The sequence below is a fragment of the Pteropus alecto genome, unplaced genomic scaffold (assembly GCF_000325575.1).
Source record: "Pteropus alecto unplaced genomic scaffold, ASM32557v1 scaffold106, whole genome shotgun sequence".
NCBI classification, from domain to species: domain Eukaryota; kingdom Metazoa; phylum Chordata; class Mammalia; order Chiroptera; family Pteropodidae; genus Pteropus; species Pteropus alecto.
The window spans coordinates 9,607,958-9,635,842 of NW_006442103.1; the positions used below are offsets into that span (position 1 = coordinate 9,607,958).

General features: G+C 42.3%; 1 protein-coding gene across 1 annotated transcript in view; it reads right to left on the reverse strand.

Moving 5' to 3' along the window:
* Positions 1-303: 303 nt before the first annotated feature.
* Positions 304-27,885, reverse strand: part of AKNAD1 (AKNA domain containing 1) — a 30,540-nt gene continuing 2,958 nt past the window's right edge. Inside the window, exons 4-14 of the mRNA XM_025052292.1 lie at positions 27,485-27,633; positions 27,326-27,388; positions 24,795-24,928; positions 18,170-18,320; positions 12,632-12,717; positions 9,741-9,838; positions 6,486-6,608; positions 6,285-6,392; positions 4,252-4,333; positions 2,107-2,236; positions 304-1,352 (exon numbers count right to left, since the gene is read on the reverse strand). Coding sequence (XP_024908060.1) covers positions 1,221-1,352; positions 2,107-2,236; positions 4,252-4,333; positions 6,285-6,392; positions 6,486-6,608; positions 9,741-9,838; positions 12,632-12,717; positions 18,170-18,320; positions 24,795-24,928; positions 27,326-27,388; positions 27,485-27,633 — 1,256 coding nt within the window. The 3' untranslated portion in view covers positions 304-1,220. The remainder of the gene's footprint in view (positions 1,353-2,106; positions 2,237-4,251; positions 4,334-6,284; positions 6,393-6,485; positions 6,609-9,740; positions 9,839-12,631; positions 12,718-18,169; positions 18,321-24,794; positions 24,929-27,325; positions 27,389-27,484; positions 27,634-27,885) is intronic.

Consider the following 27,885-nt stretch of genomic DNA (forward strand, 5'->3'; position numbering starts at 1 on the left):
GCTGCCTTAGCACAAAATCTTCAAAGTGGGAATAGGTTCAACTCTCTCTTTCCCACTGAGCAAAGCTCTGGGGTTTGGAAAGCCATTTGTTGCCTGTTTGGAGTGAATGGAGGCCTCAGGAAGGAGGGAAAGAACCAGTAATTTGCTACTCTGTCATTAAGGAGATTATAAATCAGCCTTAAAGAAGCAAATCCAAATCTCATTCTGACATTCAACATAAAATGTTATAAATTTACTTAATCCCTGGTCCACAGTTGTAATGAATTTTCACTTTTGTCCCAAATTTCATTAATCTATAACTCGTTTTTGCATATTTCTGACTTCAAGAGATCTTTAATCAAATAATTTATAAACATAATTTTATACAATACAGAAAGTCAATGAAAAGTAACAATCCTTCCCATCCCCACAAAACTCCCAGTTCCAATTCTTAGAGGTCCACTGAATATTTTTGTGTGCTTTCCAGAAAGTATATATTCCCTTTGAAAAACACACAAAAGGTCACACTGTGTTTATTTGTTAGGTATCATGCTTTTTTTCATTATCTTGCAGATAATCCATCTCATTCTTTTCAGTGACTGCAGAGTTTTCATTGTATGACTGCTGTTATTTATGAATCGTCACAGGATATTTAGATCAGTTCCACCTGGGGCTATTCCCATGGGGCTCTGGTGGCCATCTTTCCACACTTAGAGGGGCCTATCGTGTAACTACCCGAGAAGTGAATTGCTAGTGTGCAATTGCAGCTCAGAGGGTAAGTGCTTTTAGAGTTTATAGAATTTGATAGATATTATCACTTTCCCTTCCAACAAGATAGTACCAGTTTCTACTTCCTCTGGCTGTGTGGGAGAGTGCCTTTCTTCCCCATCCTCACTGACGCTAGGTCGGTGTCTGCCTGCCTGCCTGTCTGTCTCTCTCTCTTTCTTTTTGACATACTAAAAGGTAAAAATATTTTTTACTGTTTTGATTTCTTTTATTAGGAGTTAAGAATAACATTTATTTTTAAATAAATACTTGTTGGTTTGATTTTTAAGAATCATATCCCCCTTTTTTTCATTTAAGCACTTTGTGTGTCCCATTTCTTACGATTTTGATGTTTTCTGTAGAAATAATCTTCCTATCACAATCTTCCTAAATTGTGTAATAAGTAAATACTGGGGGGGAGGGAAAGATCAAGTTTTCTTTGCTTTTTAAAAAATCCTTGGTCGCCTTGGGTCAAACTAGTATTTCAGTTGATTCCTCCATTTCTGTGCTTTAGCAAGATCTTCTGCAATAGTTTTAATCATTTGATCAGTAGTTTCTTTCAAAATGGTTGCTGTCCTTAGGGCATAATCCAAAGACAAGTTTAAAACCTACAAAAGAAAAGTCCACACATTTTAATTACATAAATTTACTTCTGTTTAGTGAATTAGGTTCTCTCTTATTAAACATTGTGGGGTAGAATTTTTAGAGTGTTCTATTTTCTACCCAGTCTGTTTTTGAGGGTTGGTTTCCTAGGAAACCAGTCTGAGATGGAATATATTTTTGGGGGTAAGTGACAGAAAAAAGACTAACATGTGACTGATGAGCATGAATCAGAGGGTTAGGTCAGCAACCTGCTGGGCTGTTTCCCTGCTGTAGAGAAAGAGATCTGTGAGAAAGGAAAGCTTTTGGGGGTCAGCGAAGGGGACTTCGGGACATAACCACTGAGAGGGCCCACGGATACGGCGCGTGGACATGGAAGCATTTGAAAGTGGCCTGGGATTAGAGTTACTGATTTGAAAATAGGAACAGCTGGCAGCTCTAGCCCGGGTGTCGCTGGAACAGACCTATGAGTCGCTAGGAGCTGGCTCCAGCGCCTTCAGGCCCGGGCCAGGGGCGTCCTGTAGCTGAGGCACCACCCACAAAACGCTTTTTCCAGGAAATTCCCCTTGGAACAATTTAGGAATAATGCAAACCGTGTGGTTGCTCAGGCTTTATGTTAGTGCCGAGCACACATTGTTTTTAGTAGAGCATTTTATGATGCCCCATCCATGATAATGATTTTAAAGCCATCAGTTTTGTGGTCATCAAGAACAAACACAAGCTGCAAGGACTCATTTTAATGCCTTTTTCCTGCGTGCTCACCTCAGATTTCGTTTCTTCTGTACCGCTAAAGTTGCTTAAGTATTTGCTTCCAGAAATCCTGCAAGAGTGGAAATGGGGTAAGGGTGTAGCAAGGTCCAAACTGTAGGTCGTGAAAGCCTTAAGATTTTTTCTGGAAGGCAGAAGCACAGTGATACTTGTGTAAAGCGCCACGCGCACGCCGTGGCTCGGCCTGCCCCGTGCTGCGTAGCGGAGGTGAGGCCTCCGGACGCCCTTCGCCTTCGTAGCTCTCAGGCCCTTTGCGGCTGACCATGGCCGAGCTTCAGGAAAAGGTGGTTCCCATGACCGTGAAGGGCGCGTCCTCCCGAATCTGACTGCTTTTCCATTAACACAGAAAGAGGCAGGACTCCAAAGAGGTTTTCATTCAGTTTTCATTGTTATGGGGTCAACATTTTACCCTGTATATTTATAAAACACTCAAATCTGCCAACTCCATGCATTTTTAGTTGAGTTCTCGCACTAGTGAACTTACATAGTAAGGAGGCAGCAGCAGTAGGAAAATAAAAGTATCTCTTTAAGTAAACAGGCTCCCGCGGACTATGACACTATAACCGTCCCTTAGAGATGGTCCTGTGTCTGCGGTTGGTGACTGACGGGTGCCAGGGCCACTGTGCACACTTACGCAGGTTGTACCCTGCGTAGCTCTGGGGGGTTTCATTCACAAGGCCTTCATGAAGGGCACTACCTGGAGTGAACGCTTTGCACAACCATGAGTAGTGGCCCTAAGGGACACCACAAAACCTTGCCTGACACTGTGAGCAGTATCATCTCCACAAAGTCTGACTTCAAATGCTTGTGACTTGAAGCCTTTCTTCCTCCCTCTCCCCCTGCCACGTTAACATCAGTTGGCTCTGTGAGTTGGTTCAACACATTGGATCTGCCCTCCAGTTGAGAGGTGATTCGTGTCAGGGGCCCCTAGCTAATGAAAAGCCGGGCAGGCTTGCCAGTGCAGCGCAGTGGGAAGGGTGTGGGTTTCAGAGTGCTCTGTGTCCCCACATCCAGTCACCACTCTCAACAGTAACAGCCATCACTTGCTGAGTGCTTATATGAATCGGGTACCTTCCTAAGTGCTTTATGTATTGGCTCAATCCTCAATGGATCCAGCACTATTACTCTCATTTGGGGAATAACAGAGAAATATAAGGGGGAACGGGAGGCACAGAGGTCAGGCAACCCGCCCGAGAACCCAGGGCGAAGATCCAAACCCAAGAAGTCTCCAGAGGCCACGTTCCTAAACCCTGCACTGCAGTCGGTAGAGGGTAGAGGGTACAGAGTGTGACTTCAGAGGCCAAACTCTTGACCACTCTGCTACACTACTGACTCTGCCTCTGAAGCAAAGCTCGAATGCTAGACACGTCTCCTCCCATTTCTACCGTCCTTGGCCAAGCTGCCGTTATCTCTCCCGGGCGTTTGCTCTAGTCTTCCATTCGGTCTCCATCCTCCAACCTTTGACCCTGTCATCCTTTCCCCCTCAACAGTTACAGTGATCTTTTGAAACACTAAAAACTTTAAAAACTCCCTGGTTAAAAGACTTTATTGACTTCCCAGTTTACCTAAGAGTCTGAAATCTCTGTAACTGACAAGGCCCTGCACAGTCTGGCCCAGCCTGTCCCACCAGCCCCAGCTCATCCCCAGGTACCGCCTGTCTCAGGCTCCAGCCAGACCATCCCCGAATTCGCCACGGGGCTTTTCACATCAGGAAGCTCTCTTAGTTTGTACCCCTCTCAACTGTACCCCTGCATCTCCTTGCTGGTTTGTTCATACCTAACCTTTGGAGCTCAGCTTCCCTAACCTCCAAATTAGATAATAGCACTCTTATGCCCACCTCTTGGCACTTAGCAAAGACTGGCTTCTTTACCAAAAAAGTAAGCTCCATGAAGGGGCAATAGTTGACTTTGTTACTATATCCTCAGCACCTGGCACAGCACCCTGCTATTGACACGCAAATATTTGTTGAAAGAATAAATGAATAATTGAAGTATTAGCCAGACTTAACTTTAAAGCCTGCCTCTAACTATGATCTAGAGGATCTTGGGTGGGTAACAATGCACTATAAGCACATAGTATGCACTCAACCAATGGGTAGCCATTTTTGTTATCAATAATAATAATAAAATAAATACTTACTTCCCTGGTACAGGCTCATGTTCATCTTGAGGGGATTTCAAATTTGCTCTCTGGGAACAGATCCATTTTGGTTTTGAACAAGCTGAAAAATATTAGCTGTGATTAAATTCAGAGCATCAAAAATGATCCTCAAATGGTGGGTATCATTTTGTGAACTTTTCTGTGTGGATGAAATATTTCATAAAAATTTATTAAGAAAATTAGGGAACCTAAAAAACAGAACTTTCTATCAAGTATTCTTCATTCAAAGAATTCAGGAAAAGAAATCCAACTTTTAAAGGGGTCTTATTTAGCAGACAAGAGACCAGCTGCTAGCCGTGTGACCTGGGCATGTCTATCTAATTCATCTGAAAATGGAGGGAGATCATCTTCCAAGAGGTCGAACCAGTTGGGTTTCTCAAGTTCTTTTCAACTTTAGGAGCAAGGACTCTAGGAGTTAGAAACTAACAGGTCACTATGACAATTCTAGAAAATAGAGACCAAACAGAAAAGAAGATAAATGTAGGCAAGTCATCCCCTTCCTCCTCCTCTCTTCTCTGTCTACCTCTCTCTCTTTCCAGCTCTCCTGTCTTATTCACTGGTCTCTGGTAGCAGTAGCCAGAAAGTCCAAATTTAGTCATGCCGACCACCCAGATTTGAGTCGTGATGACCAGAGGCATGATGAGCTCAGTCTTAATCTTTCAGTAGTCTCCAAATATAATTTTGGATTTTATTTGAAACACTCAGTCAGATTTTATTTGAAACACTCAGAGTCAGAAAGGACCACAGAGTCATCTGATCCAGCTCCATCCAGTCCAGTCTACGTAGTACAATGTCCCGACAAAGCACATTGTCTCACAGTCTAGAGATGGGGCTTGTCTTCCCGTGGCAACCCACACCATTTTCTGTTCATTCCAATTTCTGGAAGCTTCTTTATTAACACAGAAAACAATGCCTCCCTGTGACTTCTGCCCTCTTGGCCACTGTATGTTTACTCAGGGAGTTCAAGATCACATTTCAGCTGACTCAGCTGCTTGCCATATATTGGAATAATAGGTCTCATGATCTGTAGACCCAAAGACCAAGGAGATAGTAAAGAAAGCCGCCCCGTCGCTTCTGCAGAGTCACTGTCACCTTGACAGTACAACTGGAGGGTTTGGCAGCTAGGGATGGGTAGAGGAGGCACAGCTGATACAGCAGGTAAATGGCATTCTTTAGTCTTGGACATGGCAGTTGTGAGAGGTAAGAAACGTGGCCTGTCCCCAGGGAGGGGAAGAGCACGCTTTGAAGGTGTGAACTGGCAGTTGTGAGAGGTAAGAAACGTTTTCCCTGGTGGCCTGTCTCCAGGGAGGGGAAGAGCACGCTTTGAAGGTGTGAACTTCCCCACCAGAAAGGGACGTCAGAGAATCATGTATGGCTGTCCAGAGGCAAGATGAGGAGTATTTCCTTCCCTCCTCTGTTCTTAGTACACTCCAACTTTGCTGTTAGCACTTAGCGCATTTTGCTATGAGCTTTCCTTATTTCGGTATGACTTCCTTTCTCAAAGTAGACTGTAAATGCCTTGGGAGGAGCCATGACTTACTCATCTTTATAAACAAATGTTTGTGGGATTTTGATTTTTTTTCTAAGACAGCAAAATTTTGCATAGAGATTAGCAATGATGTTTAAGGATTGTAAAAAATAGCCTGTTTCTTTACATGATTACTGTTGGTAGGGATGTAGTTAAAGCTTTTGCCGCTCTTGAATAATAATATTAGTGATTATTCAGTTGGTCATTTGTTCAACAAATATTGATGATTTGTTACCAGGTTGCACTGGTAAAGCACTGAGTAACTTTCAAAGTCCTTTCTTGCTAGGATTTCATATCTCCAGCCTCAGTGCAGCCTGCTGCCATCCAGGAGCAGGGCTGGATGGGGAAGCTGGAGGCCTGGGCAGCAGACTGGGGAGAGCAGGGGGCACCCCAAGTGGAAGCAGTGGCTAGCGTGATGTAGGTCTCCTGTAACAGGGAAACTAAGCCGCCTACAAAGATTAGATTATACAGGAGATGTACTTACAAGGTGAAGAATATTTATTTTCATTTAAAAAGTGAAGCGGGACAAAGGCACGTCTTTCGCTATGATTTAAGTAATTCTGTCCTGGGGTGTTGTATCTGTAATGAAATTCTAAAAAGAAAAGATTAAAAATAACTCAATTGCCTGGGAACAACAGCTGTGCCCACGTCTGCCTTTTTTCCGAGGCTCCGCTGTCACCCTCACCTTTAAGTGCTTCTTTGTGGCAGACTCTTGGGGACCGGTGCATGTCAGTGCCGCAGGTCTCACATTTATTACTCCGCAGTCCAGTGCCGGAAGTGAAATAGCAGCTGTGTCCTGTTTCAGGGCCTGAAAAAGCCAAAAGACACGAAGGAAGTGTGAGTTTCTGGATTAGTCATAAAATGAGTGGCAATGCCGGGTATGCGTTAGACACCAGCGCTCAGCTCCCCCAGCCGTGTTACCCAGGGCTGTTGCCTGCCCGGGGGTGACACTGGGGATCCCTTTCTGGAGGCTGAGAGATGTTGTGACAACAGTTCTGACTCAAGGTGGAAGTCTCAAGATGTGCCTGGCATGTGTGGATGCTTAGTAAGGGTCTGCTGAATGGGTGGCTCTCTGAGGACGTGGCCCCTTGGATTGTCAGACCATGCTGCGTTTGTACTTTTCCCATATTTTCCCTCATCCGTCCCTGTTCTCATCTCAGACCCTGCTGTGGCCAAGAGCTTACGTTTTGTCACCAGGAAGTTGGAAAGATGGTTTTCCCCCATGTCATAAGCCCATATAGGAACCTGAATCACAGCTTCGCCCACATCGGTGCCGTGGAGAGGCCAGTAGCAGTGAGCATGTGTGTCTGGTGCAGGTCCTGTTCGGCAGGCTGCGGGCAGTGGAGCGCTCCAGGCGAGGCCAAAGCGTGGGAGCCCGGGCCAGGCAGGTGAGCATGTCAGGCTTAGTGTTCAAGCAGCATCTCAGCTCCAAGATTGCTGAGGCCAGGGGACAAAGCCTCTGCCGGTGCCGCCGGCCTCGATGCGCTCGCGACTCTGCCGGCACTGCCAGCCTTGATGCGCTCACGACCACACTCATTGTAACAGCATCTTTCCAAGTGTAAGTTCCAATGGAAGGAGCCTTAGGAAGGCTTTTTTCTTCCTCAGCTATCACTCAGTTCATCATCATCGAATGCCTTCTTGATCCTGAACCCAAGAAAATTACAGGTAGAAGACAGGGGCTTCCCCTGGGAAGGTTGTATCGTACAGTCCAAAGTGCCCGAGGTTCTATAGGCCTGCGTGTGAAGCCTGGCTCTGCCATTTGTTAGCTATGATGGTTGGAAATATGTCCATGATTTTTTTGACATGCTATTCAAAAAGTCAAGCCTAATTCCTCTCTCCTTGAGTGTGGAATGGATTTAGTGACTTGCGTCTAATAAAGGGAATAAAGCAGTAGTGACGGCATATAACTTCCTAAACTAGGTCGTAAAGGACATTGACGTTTCCATTCTTGGTCTTTCTCTTGGATCACCTGGGAAGAAATGACTATCATGTCTTAATGACACTCAAGCAGCTGGTGGCTATGTGAGTGCCCATCTTGGAAGCAGATCTCTTCCCCAGTCAAGCCTTCAGATGACACCAGTACTGGCCAATGTCTTGAATGCAGCCTCGTGAGAGACACTGCACCTGAACCACCCAGGTAAGCTACTCCCAGACTCCTGACCCACAGAAAGGGTGGGCGTTTGTTGTTTTGAGCCATTAAGTTTTGGGATCCTTTGTTACGCAGCCGTAGATAAGTAATACACCACCTTCTTGACACTGCAAGACAATTTCTCTGAGCCTCCATTTTTTTAATCTATAAAATAAAGAAGAGAATTCCTACCATACGGATATATTGTGATAGTTAAATGATATACACATGTTAACGGTTCTCAAATTTTTAATTTCAGAACCCTTTTACACTCTTAAAATTGAGGACCCTAAAGAGCTTTTGTTTATGTAGTTTTATCTATCATATATCATAATATATACCATTTTATATACCTGTGGTAAAAATATTCAGTCAGCTGAAGGTGGGTTGGTAGAGAAATATCTGTCTATAAATTTCAAATTATTTTTGCTTATATAAGACTGAATGGGCAGTCCTGAGGCCTTTTTAAAAAATTTTTTAAACTGAGAAATTTAAAAAATATTTTACCTGTCATTTAAAAACAAAAATAATTTTATTTTAACAAAATAATGTTTTTTAATTTTTTAAATTTTTTAGTTATAGTTGACATTCAATATTAGTTTCAGGTGTGCAGCATAGTGGTTAGACATTTACATAATTTATGAAGCGATTCCTCCAATAGGTCTAGTACCCACATGGCACCATTCATAGTTATTACAGTATTATTGACTGTATTCCCTGTGCTGTACTTTACGTCCTTATTACTGTTTTGTAACTGCCAATTTGTACTTCTTAATCCCTTCACCTTTTTCACCGAGCCCAACAAAATAACATTTTTTTAATGAAAACTAACTTTTGAAAATAAAAAAAAAATTAGAAGAGTGGCATGTTTTACGTTTTGGCAAGTATCTCGAATATCTGGCTTAAGAGAAAGCAGCTGGATTCCATAGCTGCATCTGCATTCAATCTGTTGCAATATTGGCCTCGCGTAGATATGTAGCTAGAAAAGAGAGGACCTCATGCCCCCCGAAAGGGTGTTAGGGACCCCAAGAGGCCTTCTGACCATACTTTGAAAAGCTCTAATCTGTTATAGCATCTGGTATAGTAAATGTTCAATCCGCTAAACTTATTTATTATTATTATTGTTAGAAAATGTGTCATCTATAGAGAAGAAATAGAACTAAATGTGACAAACAATAGTGAGTTGAAGGAAAGGCTCTTGTCTAAGTGGCCATCTGAACACAGCCAGCCTCGTTAACTCTCTGGCTCCCGGCTTCCTTATGCATAAGTTGGGTAGATGAGGCGCGGGTGGTGATTTTCACGCTCAGGAGCTGCCTGAGCAGGGAGGCCTCGGCCCTACCTCGACCCCACCCAGTTCTGCCAGGAAATGTTTTTCTGTTTAAAACATCTTTGAGGAAAGGCTCCTGTGACTGAAAACCACCGAATCCCATGCACTGGAACGCTGGGTCTCCTCCCGGCCCTGACTTTCTTGTCTTCTGGGAAACGCGTACAGACAGGTCAGCAGCAGCTGCCTCAGGGTAGGTTCGCGCTGTGGGTCACACTGGGAGATGGTGACATGCAGGACCGAGGCCACCGATGACCGAGTCCACAGAGCCACGTGATTCCAGCCAGACGCAGCTGCTGGCATCGTCACCCTACTTGACAGCATCTTATTTAAATTCATTCAATTTTGAATTTCGTACATTTTGCAACAACAAACAAACCAAAAAACATCATGTGCCGCCCTCATCTAGGGCCAGCCCTCTACAAGCAGACCCCTTGGAGGGGGACCGTGACCACTGAGCACCCACAGCCCCAGGCCCCTCAACTCACTGAGGATTGAATTTGGGTGCAGTGCCTTTTCTTGGAGGACAATGGGAAACCTTCCGCAGTTGATCCTTCTATGGCCTTTTTTCTCCATTTTTTGCTTCCTGAAAAAGGTGCATAAGATCCCGTAAACTTTTAGTACACTTCTAACAGAGATAGTGAGAGTATCGGTAAAGCTGAAATGTTAAATTTCTTCTGTCAGAGCCTGGAACAATGTAGGAGCGAGTGGCATGTCATCCTCAGGGGCCCCGTTGCCTGAGAGCTCCCCTATAAAACTGTACCCTCCACAGTTTGGCCTGATAAGATCATAGTTACCGAACAGTGAAAGTGAATCTGTTCACTAGAGGATAATATCTCATCATCACACATACACACATAATATCAAAATGTGGAGTATGGAACTATAAGATTTGGAGTTTTCTTCATATTCATGTCTCAAAATCAGTTCAAATCAGGAAAGAAGCCGCTATATGTCAGTACTAGGTCACGTGGCTTTGGCTCCCTAAGTGCAAGCTGAGTATTTCCAAAAAGTCCAGTCAGGTGGATTTTGTGCAGTGTCTGTGGGGCCAGAGGGTGATGGTGGGCGGGAGAATGTGCATCTGGGCTTAATTTAAGCTGCACAAGGCCACCAGGGGGCATTAGAAAGATGCCCTAAATTGTTACCAGAGGCTTCCTCTGACCTGACTGTAGCTTGTGCCTCTCCCTCCACAAAAATTCTCACTCCCCCACAGGGATTCTAATTACTAACAATTCTTAAAGCTCTTGCTCAGCCCCTGGGATAGAATAATAGCCCCCAGGGAAGGTTGCTCATTCTTCCTGTGGAGGGCACTGTGCCCAAGAAGATATCCTGGACCGAGCCCGTGAGCTGGCAGGCGACCAATCCCAGGGGGGTGGGATGTGAGCCTGAGGTGTGGCTTGGAGCTGCGTGCAGGTCTGCCAGGGCCTGGGTCGCTGCCGGAGGAGAGAGGCACAGCACTCGAGTTTGGAGTTGGGGGCTGTGAAGCCCGGTTCTTCCCCTCCTCCTCCTGGAAAAACGTGCTCTCGTCCTGAGTCACACCTCATTTTCTGTCCCCACCCTCCTCCTCTAGGGCATTTGAACATCTGCTCTCCAAAATGGAAAGCTTGGACCTCGCTCAATTTGAGTTCAGTCCAACACATGACTTTTTCTCCCTTTTTTAAACTTCTTTTGTGCACTGAAATCTTCTTGCCAAACCAAACAAGCTAAGGGCAATTCTACCTGAGAAGAAAGTTTTAGTAGCTGAAATCCAAAGTTCTGCATCGGAAATAACACAAAGAGATAAGCACTTTACCTGTAGCATATGTGTTATTCGCATATACGTACCACTTCACAAATATCCTGCAAACAGTATGTCATCAGCAACCTCATAAAGAACACGTTCCATCTGAGAGTTAATCTTCCGAAAGAGTAAAAGGTATGTGACCCCCCGTTCAATTAATTCCTCAGGGATTATGTTGTTTACCAAGCTTTCGATTTATAAATCGTGTATGTCTCATTACTCCCCGGCAGTAGATTCACTGTTAGATCTGATTTTACACTTGGTAGTGCTTTTCTTTCCATCTTGTCCACCATAAAAGAGTAAATTTAATCTGGAATATAGGTCCCTATCTTGGTACTTAAGTGGCTCTGTAGGGTCTAGACTAGGAATTTGGAAGAGAAACACTTAGTACCTTGAATGCATAATGAAAATGTTTTTTAAATATCAGATTATTTTTATTATACTTAATAAAACATATAAAAATCCAAAATCTAGATTTTAATTCAATAAATAAAAATAGTAGGAATGGGATGACTCAGAAAGTAAGCATCACTAGTGCCTCTTGTATTTAGAGTCAAAGCTGATGACTGACATGTTGGTTTAAAGTAATGGCCCAACCAGATGACGCCTAGTAATTTTAGCACAAACACCGGGCTGTTTCTTTTTTGGGGGGGCGGAAACTCAGTGAGACACTTATGATGAGTGCCCGTTCCCATGATGGAATGCTTCCTAACAGGAAACTTCGGTCTTTCAGACCTTGTTCTCTGCTTCCATTAGAGGCCGATCCGATCCAAACACACACGTAATAGTGGTTGCTAAACAGCTCCTCCCTCCTTGACACCTTGACCTTTCAAAGGTAAATTAGCCAGGCTTTGCCATCAGCCACCTGAGCGTGGAGGTGCTGCCTCTCTCGCTCACCGAGAGAAGCTTCGAATAAATGATTCTGAATCCACGTGGGCTAACCGTTGATCCAATGAGTGTTTCCAAAACATTAAAGATTTCTCCTTTAATGTCGGTGTAGGATACTACACCAACAGCTTTGCCCATGATTTATAACTCATACCTGGAAGATTTCTCCTGAGGAATGGGGCGAAGTAAGCCCTGAGATGTGAAATTAGGTTTATTCCAGGTGGGACCAGGGGGCAGAGGTGGGACTCAGCTGGGAAGATTTTCACTCGTCACAAGCAAAGAGCAGTGACGGTGGGAGCTGGTATGCAGTGGTGTACAATAATATTCCTCTGGACAATGTTCAAAGGGAGCCTACGGTCAACCCCCCATCCTTCTACGTGCTATACGCGTGATTCTTAACCAAGGGGGCTTATCAGAATCACCCAGGGAGATTTAAAGCAAGAGTTCCTACTACTGCTCCACCCCTGGCAAGCTGATAGAGTAGGCGGGGCTGAGGCACTTGCATTATTTAAAAATCTCCCTGGTAACTTGGATGCTGTCCCCAGCGGAGAGGCACTGTTAGAGGTATTTAAGTGGGGAGGGAGGCTGGGCTACGCGCTCAGCCGTGGCTTCTGGCACCCGGTCAGTCCGCTGACGCCCACTCTCTCTGGAATTATTATCCCAGTACTGGCTCCCACCCACCCTGGCAGTTCAGCAGCAAAAAGCCCTCACCATTCACAGATCTGATGGCAGAAGGCACAGCTCCGACTGGTTGTCTCTGCATGTTTCTGCTTTCCGGAGGCCTTGCTGGGGTCCTCCTGCACCACAAAGCACACACAGATGCGGCTGTGAACGAGGAAGTGACTCATCCCTTGGCCGCTCATGCACAGCCCAGCAAGCAGCTCAGGCTCGGCTGAGCTCACCCACCATCTCAGGGTTGCTGCCTTCTGACTCCTCGCTCAGTGGGGGCTTGGCTACAACGGCCTGGGGCTCAGAAAAAGAACCTGCAACACTGGCTCGACTTCTTTCCTTCTCCAACCAGATTTTAAAATCTAGTTTACAGATCAGTATCTCCCCGTTTTTCCCTTTAGTTTCAGATGACCCGATGCTCCATCAGAGGGTGGACAGATTTTAGAAGATGATTGTTAAATCTATCAATCTGACCACTGGGTAGTAGAGCTCTGAAAGCTTTCCCAAAGATGTGCATTCAACTATTAATTAAATCAGGTTCAGGGAGTATCTAGAGGCCTAAATTATTGTTCATATGTCCTTTTTAACACTCACAAAAAGGAATACTGACCTGAAAGGGCTGACACCACCCAGTGTGTGTGTCTTACTGTAATTTTACCCTTTACATAAAGCGCTTTTTTCGCCATTATAAACAATGCTGACGTAAGAATCATTGTACAGATAGCTTTTTCCATATTTGAACTACTGCCTTAGGAAGGGTCTGGGTCAAAATTTGCGAACATGTTTGCGTGATGACACGAATTGCCAAATTGCTTTCCACAAAAGTACGAATTACGCAGCCACCAACAAATAATGTGGGCCGCTCGGTTTGACTACACTTTCCTCCGCATCAGGAATTATCACCTGAAAACGTTTTTGTTAATTTAGAGAGGGAGTGGTGGTGGCATCTCGTGTCGATTAGCATTTCCTGTTTTTAAAGGAGAGAAATGTTTTCCCATATGCTTATTTGTTAGTTGTGTTTCCTACTTGTGACTTTTTATTTCATACTTTTTGTCCATTAATTTTTTGGAGGATTTCAGTGTTTTCTCATTAATAAATACCACCATTTGATGATTGCATATCATGCCAGGTGAGTCTCACGTGGCCTCCTTTATTCCTCCCACCATCTCGGCATGTTGTCTCATTGTAATGATGAAGTAATCTGAGGCTCAGAGAATTTAAGCAGGTTGGCAAGATCACACAGAGACTAAGGGGCAGAGCTGGGATTTGCCCCTTAGCTCATAAGGTTGTGCTCATAACCACATTCTGCTCCTTTGTGCACTAGTCAGAGCACTCCGTACGATAAAAATCTCAATGTCGAACTTCGTTTGCTCTTAATGTTTTCCCAGTTGCCTGCCTTTTTAAAAAAAGTTGACTGTGCTTTCAGTTTTGCAAAACATGAGTTAAAATGTTGATGTCGAAAAAGACGTGGAAACAGCCAAGAAACATGGGAAAATGGGTTAAATTTCACAAATAACCAAAGAAATACAGATGCCAATTTTCACTTATCACTTAAGCAAAGATTAGGAAGAAAAAGATACAAAACTCCGGGCTGCGTCAGTCGGAGGCACCGCCTGCCTCCCCTGCACCGCTCTGTGGGCGGGCGTGGACGCACCATCGAAGGCCAGTCGGTCTGAGTCTGTGGTGTGTAGTCTTTAAACCACGAACTGCACTCCTAGGTTTTTATCCTAAGGAAATAATCACCTGTGGGAAAAGCTTGCATATAAAACGGTGTCACCTGAAGCAGTGTTTATAAGATCAAAGAAATGGAAAAAAGTAAATGTCCACTAAAAAACAGATGGATTAAATGCATAGGGGATATCCATATATTGAAATATGATGCAGTTCTTTAAAAGAAGAACTGTGGGTTTATTCTAAGTGATGCATCAAGATCCCCAGTGTGTGCAGAGAAAAAAAAAGGATGGAGAGCCTACAGCCATGCTCCCCGGAACAAGCCCCATGCCATCTGATCTTGGAAGCTAAGCAGGGTGGGGCCTGGTTAGTTCTTGGGATGGGAGACCACCTAGGAAGACCAGGAGCTGTGGGCCTAAAAAATAAGGGATTGAAAACTGACAAGGTCCTTGTAATCTGTGAGGTCAACCAAGGGTTGCCTCACCTAAAAAATAATAATAAAAAAGTAAAAAAGGCTGGACAGATATATACTAAAATATCAGTTATGTTCTCTCAGTGAGATATTCTTCACACTTTTCTCTGTTTTCTGATGTTCTTTTCATAAGCATATGTTGCTTTTGTAATTTAAAATAGTAAAGTTTTTTTTTTCCTTCCATTTCCCGCCCCCCTGTGCTTTCTACTACTTGTAGGCTGACAGGGGTCCCTGCACTCACATTTTAGGTAGATTTACATTAGCAAAATGCAGGAGGTGCCGCCTGACTTGGGACACCCGGGATCTAAAGTCTCCTGTCATTGGCTCCGGACAAGTCTTCTCACCTTTCTAAGTCTGCAACTTCTCTTCTGCAAAAAGTCTTCACAAACTGTAAGGTTCTGAACCAACACACTTATTTCACTGCTTATTATAATTTTGTCATTATCGTTTTAGACCCAGGGGTTTTTAATCCCAGTGTTTCCAATTCATTCATAATGAAATCATCTCCAAGTGGGGCCCCCAGAAGCAGCATTGGCATCACCTGGGAGCGCGTTAGAACTGCAGACTTGCAGGCTCACCCCGGACCGACGCAGTCAAAATCCCCATTTCAAGTCAGGTCCGCAGGTGATTCCTAGGCCCGCTGCAGCCTGGAACAGCTGCCTCTGCAAGTCCCTCCTGAGAGCTGCGAGGTGGGACGTGTAAGCAGTTCCGCAGCTCTCACCAGCCCGGACGCCCAGGATGCCGGTGAGTAAAGGGCCAGGTGATCGTAAGCACGTCCGCGGCAGAGCAGCATCACGTTCGGGTGAAGAAGAGTCAGCACGAGCAGTGATGGGAGGGCCGTGGACGTTCTGGAACCTCGAGGCCATTTGATCTGGTTGGTCTGGTTTTTCAAAAAAGGGGGCGGGCAGTTTGACTTTTAGGATCAGTTTTTGAGCTACCTGGAGTCCCGCTTTGGGGATTATTTGTTTTTTCTTTAACCTCGTGAACAGTCTTAGGGACTTTAAGTTCAGCATTCCTGGGACGGTGGGAAGGAGCAACCTGAGGTGGAGTATGGTCTCGTGGCCTCCCGCCCTTTTCTGCTCTCCCTCCCGCAGTGGGTTGGGGTGGGGGGTGCCGCGGAGGGGAGGGCCGGTAACCCTGGTGCAGGCCCGCTTCTCGACCCCTGGACCCCGGCGTGGGAAGGGGCCTGCCGCTGCCCCCCCGCCAGGTCTGCGGGCCAGGAGCTCAGGTTCTCAGAGGAGGGGGCCTCCCGCGGCTGTGCGGGGCGCTCTGTCCCCCACGCGGGCTCAGGGCCCCAAAGGCAGCGGGGTGCTCCTTGGGAATTTGGAGAGCCACGCGGAGGGACTTGCAGTTAGGGTTTTGGACCTGTGGGAGGTGGGTCTGCAAAGTCACTTCCGCATCTCCACGACACCCCTGAGGCATCATCCCATTCCGCCTGGAGTCCCTTTCCGGACTCGATCCCCTAGTAGAATTCTCCATGTCCCCAAGAACTAAGTTCAAATATGACCTCTGAAAAACCTACCCTGACCATCTATCCCGAGTGGCCTTACCCTCCCACACTGAGTTACTTCTGGTCCTAGCACATCAATTAATAGTCATAGTAGTTAACACCCAGCTAACGGTGCTTACTATGTGCTGGGCCCAGTTTTAAGTATTTTACCTATATTAGCTCATTTGGACCTCATCACCGTTTCTAACAAGCTTCCAGGCGATGCCCCTGCCGCTGGTCTGTGGAAAGCACTTGGAGATTATGCATTACAAATGTGAAATAATGGGTCTAAAATGATGACAAAATCATAAGCAGTAAACAATATAAGTCTGTTGGTTCTGAGCCTTACATTACAGTTGGCAAAGACTCTTTGCAGAAGAGGAGTTGGAAGCTTAGGCAGGAATTATTCTCATTTTACAGAGGAGGAAACTTGAGGCCCAGAGAAGTTATGTAACCTTCCCAAGGTCACAAAGCTGATAAGTGACAGAGCCAGTATTTGGACCTACGCAGTCTGGCTTCGAAGTCATAAGGAATGTATTAATACTTCCTACGTAGCCCTTTTAACATTCTGTAATTACATGTTAATTGTATTTGTTCATCATGTGTGTCCCTCACAGAAATATAAGCATCTTAAGGGCAGGTGATTGTCTGCCTTTTTTATGTTTATCTCCAATACCTAGAAGAATGCCTAGCATTTAGCAATGAATATTTGCCGAATGAACGAATAATAGTAGTAGTAGACTCTCTTTTCAGGGCTACTTATCACTAAGTTATAGAGTTCTCATCATTTCACAACAGTTACTATAAACTTGGGACTATAAACTTTACATAGTAAAGAAGAACGAACCCAGGCCTGAGGGAGCTGCTGGGTGGAAGGCTAGGCTGAATCACGAGGCTCCCTCACACCACCTCGAAGCCAGTTTGGGTTCTTGACTAAAGGGATAACATGCTGTGAACCTTGGATCCTGCTTTTGAAAGGTCGAAATCTCTAGTTAAAACCACAGTGGCTCAGAGTTGGCTATGCTGAGCATTCACTCCATACCAGGCATTCAGTCGGGTGTTTGGAATACAAAAACAGGTATAAAGACTCAGTACCTAATCAGACATAGTGCTGTGGAGACACAGAGGCCAGAGCAAAGAATTCTGCCTGGGGCGGGGTCCAGGTCTGTGTGTGAAGGTTCTATAAATGGTCCAACTCTGAAACTAGGCCTTGAATGAATGAGATTTTGCCAGGCGGCTAAGTGTTTTGAGGAGGCAAACACTTCTTTGGAAGGGCTAATATTTATATAATCTTCAACTTCTTGTACTTAACTTTGACAAAAACCTATTTAAGTTTTGAATATCAGCCACGGGCTGTGTCTTCCAATACTATCTGAAAGAAAAGAATCATTTTAAGGCAATTATCCAGATGATTCAGTTTCTCAGAATTTTAATTTAGTCTGAAATATTCTGAGAGTCGAGGCTACAAAAACAAAAGTCTAGAAAGACAGAGGTGATTGATTTGAATTCCTAATTTTGCCTATGTAGACAATCCAAAAGAATTTAATTTGAGAGAAGCGCAGAAGTGGATTTGTGTAAGTGTTTCTTTCACTGAGTGTGTCATTATTTAGAAGAGGGAGTAGAAAACCATTAAGAGGAAAAATTATATCTTCCAGGCACGATCCACAAAAATGTTACTATTCATCCAGAAGAAATAGCTCTTCAGTGGTTCATCAGTTTAAATTGCATTTTTACAGCCTAAACTAATACTTCAAAAACCGGCACTTGAAATAGCTTCTAACTTTTAAAAGCTGGTTCCATTTTAAATAATATGACTCATGGGACTTTGAAAAGTTAAATTTTCATGAGATATTAAAATAGAACTCAGTGATTCCATGAATTAGAATTCTATAAATGCACAAAACCCATTTTTCCTGGCAAGACATTAGGCTGTAGGTTGCTGTGTTACCTCATCTGAGGGTGGAGAGGGTGCGGATGCCAACTCGTCCGGGATGGTTGGAGAACTCGGGGGAAGAGCTGAGGTTGGTTTGCTTTCATCGCTTTTCTCTTTCACATCTTCAAGCAGCATCTTTAACTTGAAGATTTCACTTTCTACTTTTCTAAGTAAACATAAACAGACAGGCATCTTACAGGGGATGAAGTCAATATTCTAATCAGTAGCAATGGTTCTTGACTATGGCATTGATCTATATTACTAACGTGGTTTGTCTTCAGACAGTAAAAATGACGGACACCCTCCTTGACAGGCATCCTGTTTATACTTTCACTCCACCCACGGCCTGGGATCTAACCCTAATTTTGTTATTCATTAGCTGTGCATTCTTGGGTAAATCATTTAACCCTACTGGCTTTCAATGTCTCAACTATAACAGGGGAAAACAATACTTTGCTTATCTGAGTCTGATTATTTTGATGTTTTTTATGTTTCTAAGAGCTATAATTCTATGGAAATAATTTTTTATATCAGTTGAAAAGGAGGAAAGACATGAAATATCTGAATAACTTAATTAACAACCTTGATCTATAGGAATATGTGTATGTGTATATATATAGACATGTATATATATGTACATGTGTATATAAATATATTTTACCCAACAAAGAGAATCCATTTTCCTCAAATGCATTACATTTACAAAAATTTACCTCATATTAATCCACAAAGAAAAATTTCAACAAACTCTAAAACATTAAAAATTATACCACTGCTTTCCCACTAAAGTTGAGAACAAGGCAAGGAAGCCCCTTCTCATCACTCCTTTTCAGCACTGTACTGGAAGACCTAGCTAATGTAATAAAACAGGAAAACGAAATAGAAGATATACAAGTTGGAAAGGAAAAAATAAAACTGTTCTTGTTCACAGATGACATGATCGCCTGTAGAAAATCCAAAGAATTGACCAAAAGAAACTGCTAGAACTAATAAGCAATTACAGCGAGGTTGAAGGATACAAAGTTAATATACAAAAGTCAATTGCTTTCCTGTATATGAGCAATGAACAAGTGAAATGAAATTAAAAACAATACCATTTATATTAGGATACAAAAAAATTTAATACTCAGGTATAAATCTAACAAAATATAAGGTCTATATAAAGAAAATTACAAAACTCTGACATATGAAATCAAAGAACTAAGTAAATGGAGAGATACTCCATATTCATGGCTAGGAAGACTCAATATTATGAAAATGTCAGTTCTTTCCACCTTAATCTCTAGAGTCAATGCAATCCCTATCAAAATCCCAGCAAGTGTTTTTCATGGATATTGACAAACTGACCCTAAAGTTCATATGGATAGACAAGAGACCCAGAATAGCAAACAAAATTAAAGGACAAGAACAAATTTGGAGGACTGTCACTACTGAACTTCAAAACTTACTATACAGCTACAGTAATCACAGCAGTGTGGTATTGGTGAAAGACTACACAAATAAACCAGTGGAACAGAATAGAGCACCCAGAAATAAACTCACACAAATATGGTCAACTGATATTTTATAAAAGAGCAATACAACGAAGCACAAATAATCTTTTCAACAACTAGTGTTGAGACAACTGGACATCTACATGCAGAAAAATGAATCTAGTCACAGACTTAACACCCTTCACAAAATTAACTAAAAATGGATCATAGACTTAATGTAAAATGCAAAACTATAAAACTCCTAGAAGATACCATAGGAGACGGACTACCTAGATGACCTTGGGAATGGCAATGACTTTTCAAATACAACATCAACAGCACCATCCATGAAAGAAATAATTGATAAGCTAGACTTCCTTAAAATGAAAAACTTCTCTGAAAAAGACAATGTCAAGAGAAGAAGACAAGCCATAAACTGGGGAAAAATATGGCAAAAGACACATCAATAAAGGACTGTTATCCAAAATATACAAAGAACTCTTAAAATTTAAAACACAAACAACCCAGTTAAAAAATGTGCTAAAGACCATAACAGACAACTCACCAAAGAAGAAAGGCAGATGGCAAATAAGCATCTGAGAAGATGCTTCATATAATATGTCATCAGGGAAATAAAAATTAAAACAATGAGATAACCCCTACACACTAGTAGAATGGCCGAAATCTGGAATGCTTACAACACCTAACGCTGGCAAAAGACGTGGAGCAGCGGGAATTCTCGTTCATTCCTGGTGAGAATGCAAAATGGTACAGCCACTTTGGAAGACAGGCTGTTTCTTATAAAACTAAACATACTTTTACCATACAATCTAGCAGTCACACTCCTTGGTATTTACCCAAAGGAGCTGAAAACTTACATCCACTCAAAAACCTGCACATGGATGTTTATAGCGGCTTTATTCATAATTGCCAAAACTTGGAAACAACCAAGATATCTTTCAGTAGATGAATGGATAAATAAACTGTATAACATCCAGACAATGGAATATTATTCAGCACTAAAGAGAAATGAGCTACCAAGTTATGAAAAGGCATGGAGGAAACTTAAATGCATATTACTAAGTGAAAGAATTGAATCTGAAAAGGCTACATATATTGTATGATTCCAACTATGTGACATTATGGAAAAGAAAAAATTATGGCAAAAATAAAAAGATCAGTGGTTGCCAAGGATTGGTGTTCGGGAAGGAACAAATAGGTGGAATACAGAGGATTTTTAGGGCAGTGAAAATTCTCTGTATGCTACTATAAAGATGGATACATGTCATTATACATTGGTCCAAATCTATGGAATCTATAACACCAAGAGTGAACCCTGATGTACTTTGGGTAATGTGTCAATGTAGGTTCATCAACTGTAACATCCAGTGGAGGATCTTGATAATGGGGGAAGCCATGCATGTGTGGGAAAGGGGTATATGGGAAATCTCTATTTTGCTGTGAACCTAAATCTGCTCTTAAAAATATAGACTTAAAAAATTATACCACCCACATTCTCTGATCATTAAAAATTAATAATGAAAAGAAAAAAACAATCTAATTGAAAATTTTAACATTCATCTAAATAACTTCAGGGTTAAATGAGAAATAAAAATGGAGATTAGGGATAATTTGCAAGTGGATAATAAATGAGAGAACAAGATAGGAAAAATAGTGTCATACCGCTAAAGCAGTACTTTCAGGAAAATTTATAGTCTTAAAAATGCATCCTTAAGGGAAAAGGTTCAAAATCAATAAACTAAGTATTCAAAACAGACAGAAAAAGAACAACAAAATAAACCCGCCAAAAGGAAGAGATTTACAAAAGGAGAAATAAATAAGATTTAAAAGAATTTGATCATTAAAATCAAACTATTTCTTTGACGATATCTATAAAATAAACCACTGAAAAATCTGAATGAGAAGCATGAATAACATTAAGAATGAGAAAGGCAAAATACTAGAAGAAAAAGTTTAGATCAAACGAAATCAAACAACTTCATGTAAACACAGTTTAAATCTCTAGGTGAAATGGATAAATTCCTGAGAAAATATAAATTATTGAAAACTACTTAAAAAGAGGTAGGAAACCTAAAAAGCCTAATAACCAGAGAAAAATAGAAAAGATTGTCAAAAATCTACTTCTCAAAAGGTACCCAGTCCAAGTGGGATTATGGATGGGTTCTATCAAGACTTTAACTCTCATGGAACATAAAAAAGAAAAATTTCCCAACTCATCCTATAGTTAAAATTAGGATATTTATTAATGTACTTACTACATTAATAGATTAAAGGAGATAAACTAGATTTCTAAATCTCATTTGATTAACATTTTTCTAAATTAAACAAAAAAAGAATCCTAGTAAGCTATGAACAGAAGAAAACTTTCTTGATAAAACTTATATACTTGAACCCACAGCAATCATCATACTGGAAGAATTCCCATTACTAGTAGGGACATGACAAGAATACTTGCTTTCATTAGTATTACTCAATATTGTTCTGGAAGATCTAGCAAATGAAATAAAACAATACAAAGAAATGGGATATATAAGAATTGGGGGGAAGAAAAGATACAAAGTATAAATACTTAGGGTGAAAATAAGAATGGGGGAACTTAACCATTTTCACATGCTGTGATTGTTATACCTAAAAACTAAGACAATTAACTGAAAATCAACAACATACTAAGAACAGAAATTGCATGGGGTAGCCCAGTACAAGTTAAATATACAATTTTCTTTATTTTCTGTATCTCGATTTGGGAAGACATCTATTAACTATCAAATAGCTAGAAACAAATTTAACCAAAAAAATGTGTTAAATCGACATGAATAAAACATACTCCCAGATGGAAATACTGATTGCAAAGATTTTAACTTTTCCTGGACTGATCCGTAAATTCAACACGATCCTGAACAAAGTTCGAAGAGAATTTTACTAAGGAAATTTGCTGTGCTAAGAGTGTAAGAATAGCTAAAGAAAGTTTAAAAAAGAAGAAACATTTCAAAGTATGTACTAAACTATAGTAATTTAGTCTAATTAAACTATGGTTAATGTAGAAATATATCACTAGGATATATGTGGAGGTTTTATATGTGATAAAAGTAGCTTTTTCAACCAGTGGGGAAAAGCTGACCTATTCAGTAAATGGTGGGACAGAGATCTAAGCATGAAAAACCATACTGATAATCAAAATATAGGAAAGTATGTTCTCCCCTAGCAGGCAGAAGAGAATTAAGCAGGGAACGAGGAGCGAACAATTTTTAAAAGAGAGAAATGATGAAGCAAGGCTTCGGGTCGTGGGAAGAGATGGGCTCAAGAACCCATCACAGCCGGCGAGGTCGGAAAGCGATAGAGTGAAGGAAGGAGGGGGAGGTGGGAAATGCAGATTGGGAGATAGAGAAAAGACATTTTTAAGGGGATTCGTGAGCTTTTCTATAAAGCAGAAGACAGATCGTATGCTGATAATATCAGGGGGAAGGGATTAGTGGAGGTAGAACCCCGTTTCTCGAGTCCTTGGCTTCCAGTGTTGGTGCGTGAAAGACCCCCGTGACTATCAGAGTACATTCTGACAAGCAAGATGCATGAAATCCAAACCATTGTTTTTGCGTCTTACCTTTTAAGGGCAACAAGAAACTCTTAATAGCACAATGGCTGACTTCAAGTGATTAGTCAGTCAATGAATTTGCAGAATTCTTTCCCCTGCAGAAAGCCAACTGCAGTGGCTTCTGGACTCAACACTTAGAAGGTTCTCAACACACCAAAAGCTCAAGGGTTGTATGGGTTCTGCTCACTGACACATTATGTCCATGTGAGGACAAGAGGACCGACCTTGAACTGAGCAGCTTTGCTTTGAGGTGACCTTAACTGAGTTTCAGGAGCGGCTGGGTCCTTTCCTTGGCCCGATGTTGAAAGCTGCTCTTGTACATGGGATATAATTGCAGTTGAAACTCTGGTTCACACTGGGGCCAGGCACCACGTGGGTATAACTAGGGTATGAATGAGGCATTGCATAGCTTTGGTCTTAAAGCACCGAATTGTCTTTAAAAGGACTGCCAAAGAAGAATTCCTTGGAAAATAAATATCCTTTATTTGTTTTTAAACAAATAGGGAAAGCACATGGAGATCTTTTGATCAAAATAAGGCTTTGATAGTAGAACAAAAGTGAGGCTTTAGAGAAAAAAATCAGTATTAAAACCCCATTCGTGCTGTCTAATTACTCAGTATTGAAATAACAGTAGACAGAGATTTCATTCATTTTGGAAAAGTAAAATTGTACTTTGGGAAAAATACCTCAGGACTCAAGTGCTAAAATATAAACCATTAAAATATTTTGGCATCAAGAATAATTCCGTGTTGAAATGTTATGAATAGAAAGAGCTGAACTTTAAATATTAAGCCCAGTAAATGGATTCTTTTAATTCATACCAGGAAATTATATGGAGACATTCCTAGCTTTGAGTCCTGGAATACATCTTAAAATTATTTGGATTGGAGAGAGGAGCATAGTGCCGTAAAAATTGCCAGCTGGAAACTTCAGTAGGAGTGTGCATCCAAGTTTCTAATGTGGATTAACTCAAGAATCATTTGACTTTAAGTTGGAACATTTTCTCTTTATCAGGATTTGTGGATCCCTCACCCCAACATTAACGAACCTAATGACGATCCTCTCCTGCCCAGTGCCACTTTGGCACTGTCTGTGGATGAGAAAGCAAAGGGCGGAGGTGGGGGAGGGGACAGCAGAGAAGGACCAGGCAGGGGACATAAAGGCAGGAGTTGTGGGAAGGAGAGGACAGAGGAGGTTGGAGAGGGGAAGGTCCTCTGGGCTTAGCGTGTGAGCCTTTCTGGAGTTTTCTTGTGCTTCTGGTCTCGGAACCAGCTATAATGACATCCAACAAAATGCAAGATGGCGGCACAAGCTGTCTCTCCAGGAGACAACCGTTCATTTTGGGCACTCCATCTGAGTCAGAGCCTCGCACAGGACCTTACTCACAGCAGGAACGCCTTACTACTTGTTGCGTGGGGTGACACTCCTTCATTAGTGGCACAGTTTTTACTGACCCTAGACCGGGGGCTCTCCAAGCACTAAATCAGCAGCCGCATCAGAATCCCACCGGAAAGAGGTTTCTCCTCTGAGCCCTCCACCTACAGAGTTTAAATCTGACCTTTCTGGATCAAAGTCACTGGCAGCTGGGGATTCGTGCTTGTAGACTTGCTGCTTCAAAGTCAGATGCTTCTCCTTTTTGGTCAGAAACTCCTGCCCCAGCAATTCAAGATGTCCCTGCAGTTTCTCCAGAACCTGTAGCAGAGAAGTCACTGGAATCATTCACATGTAAACCCGTGCATGTCATTGTTTTTCCCCCAAACCCGTGGGGGTGAACCCTAACAGCGTCAAAACGAAGTCACCGTCCTTCGGGAGAAGGCAATTGTTTTGTTTCAGCGTCTGACATCTAAAATACGAGCGATTTCAACATTCACATCACCCTCATAGCACAAAGCTAAAAAGAATAGTTTCTTCTGATTTCTCTCCCAGGACCCAATCACAGGCCTCTGGGCTTCCTTAATGGGACATTAATCATCCTACATATTCACAGAATGATTTTTAGCTTATTGAGCACTTGCCCATTCATTATTTTACCTAATCGACACATCGATGTTATAAAAGTTGCCAAATGGATTTTATTTCATAGCTCTAGGAAGTATGTCTGATGCCACGTAGATCTCAAAAAGGAACGGAAGTTAGAGGACCCGGATTCGAGTCTGTGGCACGTAGGAGGTGAGGTGAGGAAGGGGCAGCAGGAAGTTTAGCCAAAAGCTGTGAATGGCCCTTTCTGACGTCATCACAAACAGGTGAATGTTTAAGTCATGCAAGTCAGGGCCTCGAGATCTTGTCTTTAGCCCCACAGACAGTGCTCGGGTTTCTAGCTTGGGAGATGGGAGGAATGTGGAAAGGCTAACAAGTTTGAAGATGTCAGCATCAACAAACACATTCTATGATGCTGGATGAGGCAGACTTTTCAGTGAGAGTGGAATATCCAAGCGAAGATGCACGCAAACATTTGGAGATGTAGATAAATCAGGACTAGTAATTTAGGAATCGATAGCTTGGAAATAACAGCGAAAGAATTGGGTGTTCAAAGGGAAGAGAAAAGAAAGCCAATTATAAATTATAATTTAGACTCTTGGGATTTGAATTGTGTTATATCTCAGAAGAAGACAGGGCACAGTTTTCTAGCCAGAAATGCACCTCATTTAACCCTCATAACCACTCTGATCTGGGAGGACGTGCTACGTGCCTGAGATCGTACGACCAATGTGTAGAACTAGGATGTCTGCTTCAAAACGCAAACGCTTTCTACTACGTGGCGCTGCTCATGCCGAGGTGGTTCGTTTTAGCCCCGTCCGGCCTTCTTCCAACACTGAACCAGATGACCCTGGACATTTAGACCGAGGCTGACGCTGTCAGGAATCACCTTCACGTGCCTCGGTCCCCGCACAAATCCCCACATACCCCACATACATCAGGAAACATCCTGAGTGGAGCCTCGGAAAGCTAATGCCTCGAGCTGGTCCCCTCTGCCTTGCTCGGCCCTTCAGCATTCTGTGTTTTCCCGGTTCCTGAAAGCCTCGGTTTTCGGAAATCTCCTTCATCACCTACCTCTTAACTCCGTACTAATTTAATTAATCCCGTGAATGAATGAATAATGAACCACATCTCTTAACATTTGGGTTCTCCTGGGTTTTTCTATGCTGTCTGGTTTCTGAAGCGCAGCCCGCCCAAAGCTGTGCCTGTGTCTTTTACATCAAGACTTTGGACCACCTGCCTTGATGCTGACCCAGGGGCCTGAATGACAACTTCATCTTTCCTGGATCTGGCAGTCTCAGCTTTTTGCCCCATTACCAGGCTCTACCCCCATGTCCTACGACCCTGGCACTGATGAACAGGGCTGTGGTGGTTACAACATAAATCTGTGATTTGATTAAATGCAACAACAAGCAAGTTTGTGACACTCAAAAGATTTTGATCTAAAAAGCATAGCTTCAAGATCGATTTTAAGTTTTCAAAGTTTTGTAGGTTGAGTCACCAGATGCTGACAGTTTTTATAACCTGTATCTGCCAGGATCCATCAACTGTGGATGAGCGTGCCCTTTGTTAACTGCTGACTGGAATTCTCTTGAACCTGCTATGGCCTCAGATTTATTATGGGGTGACGGGTGAGGAATATCAGCCATAAGTGATAGATCCCTTGAGAAAGAGAGAGAGCTAAATACATACAGAAATAGAATTCTAAGCTCTTTTAGCCCTCGTAACACTAAGACCTGAGCCTCAGCATGTTAAGAAGTTGGGTGGGAGGGATGGGATGGCGGGGTGAAGGGAAAAGGGAAAATAGCATAAATGAAACATTAACACAAGTTTGTACTAAATAGTTACCAATATAACAAACTTGAAATAAATTATTAAAGATCTTAATTCGATTCGATTTCGCATTGATAACTAAGCGTGTAATGTAAGGACATCGCAAGGCCAGGCCTCCGGGGGAACTGGGCAATAGAGAGAAAGACAAGATTGCTGCCTTTAATCTTCAAAACATGTCCACCAGGGCAGGCAGAGGAGACGTGGTGCTATCAAGTCGTTTGTATTTACCCGTGTCAAATTCCCTAAGAAAGATTTAAAAAACTGGATAAAATTTGTTACCAGCCTCTTGTCTTGCAAATGGCAGGGAGAGTTCTGGGCTATGCTTTTGGAAAATTCTTGTACCTGCAGTGAAAAAATGCAATATTTCTTTAATGGCATGGTGTCTTATATTTGAATTTGGTTACTTCTATTGTTCATAATAAGCTTTTAAAGTATTACTTTCGTCTTCAGTTGGTCAGTCTGTTCTCTTAACTTCTGACACATCTTTTTCCCGTGGGATATTTTTTGAAATATGTAAGAAGAATTCAAGGAAGTGTCTTTCTGGGATGTTGATGCCAACTTAAAGAGACTTGTCTCAGATTCTATTCCTGTATAAAAAAGAATAAGTTTTGGCTACCATTCATCTCAAGTTCATTGAAGATTTATTAAGTACTGAAAACAAGTCTGTGGTAATCGTCATCAACAATTATTAACAAAAAGTTTTCAAAGCGTGTATCTAAATCAAAGAGATTTAAAAACGTTAGTACCTGCAAGATGTTCTTGGTGGATAGGTAGCGTAGGCTCCATCTGCATAATTAAAGATAAGAAGACATTACTGTTGATACAGATCAATGAGATCA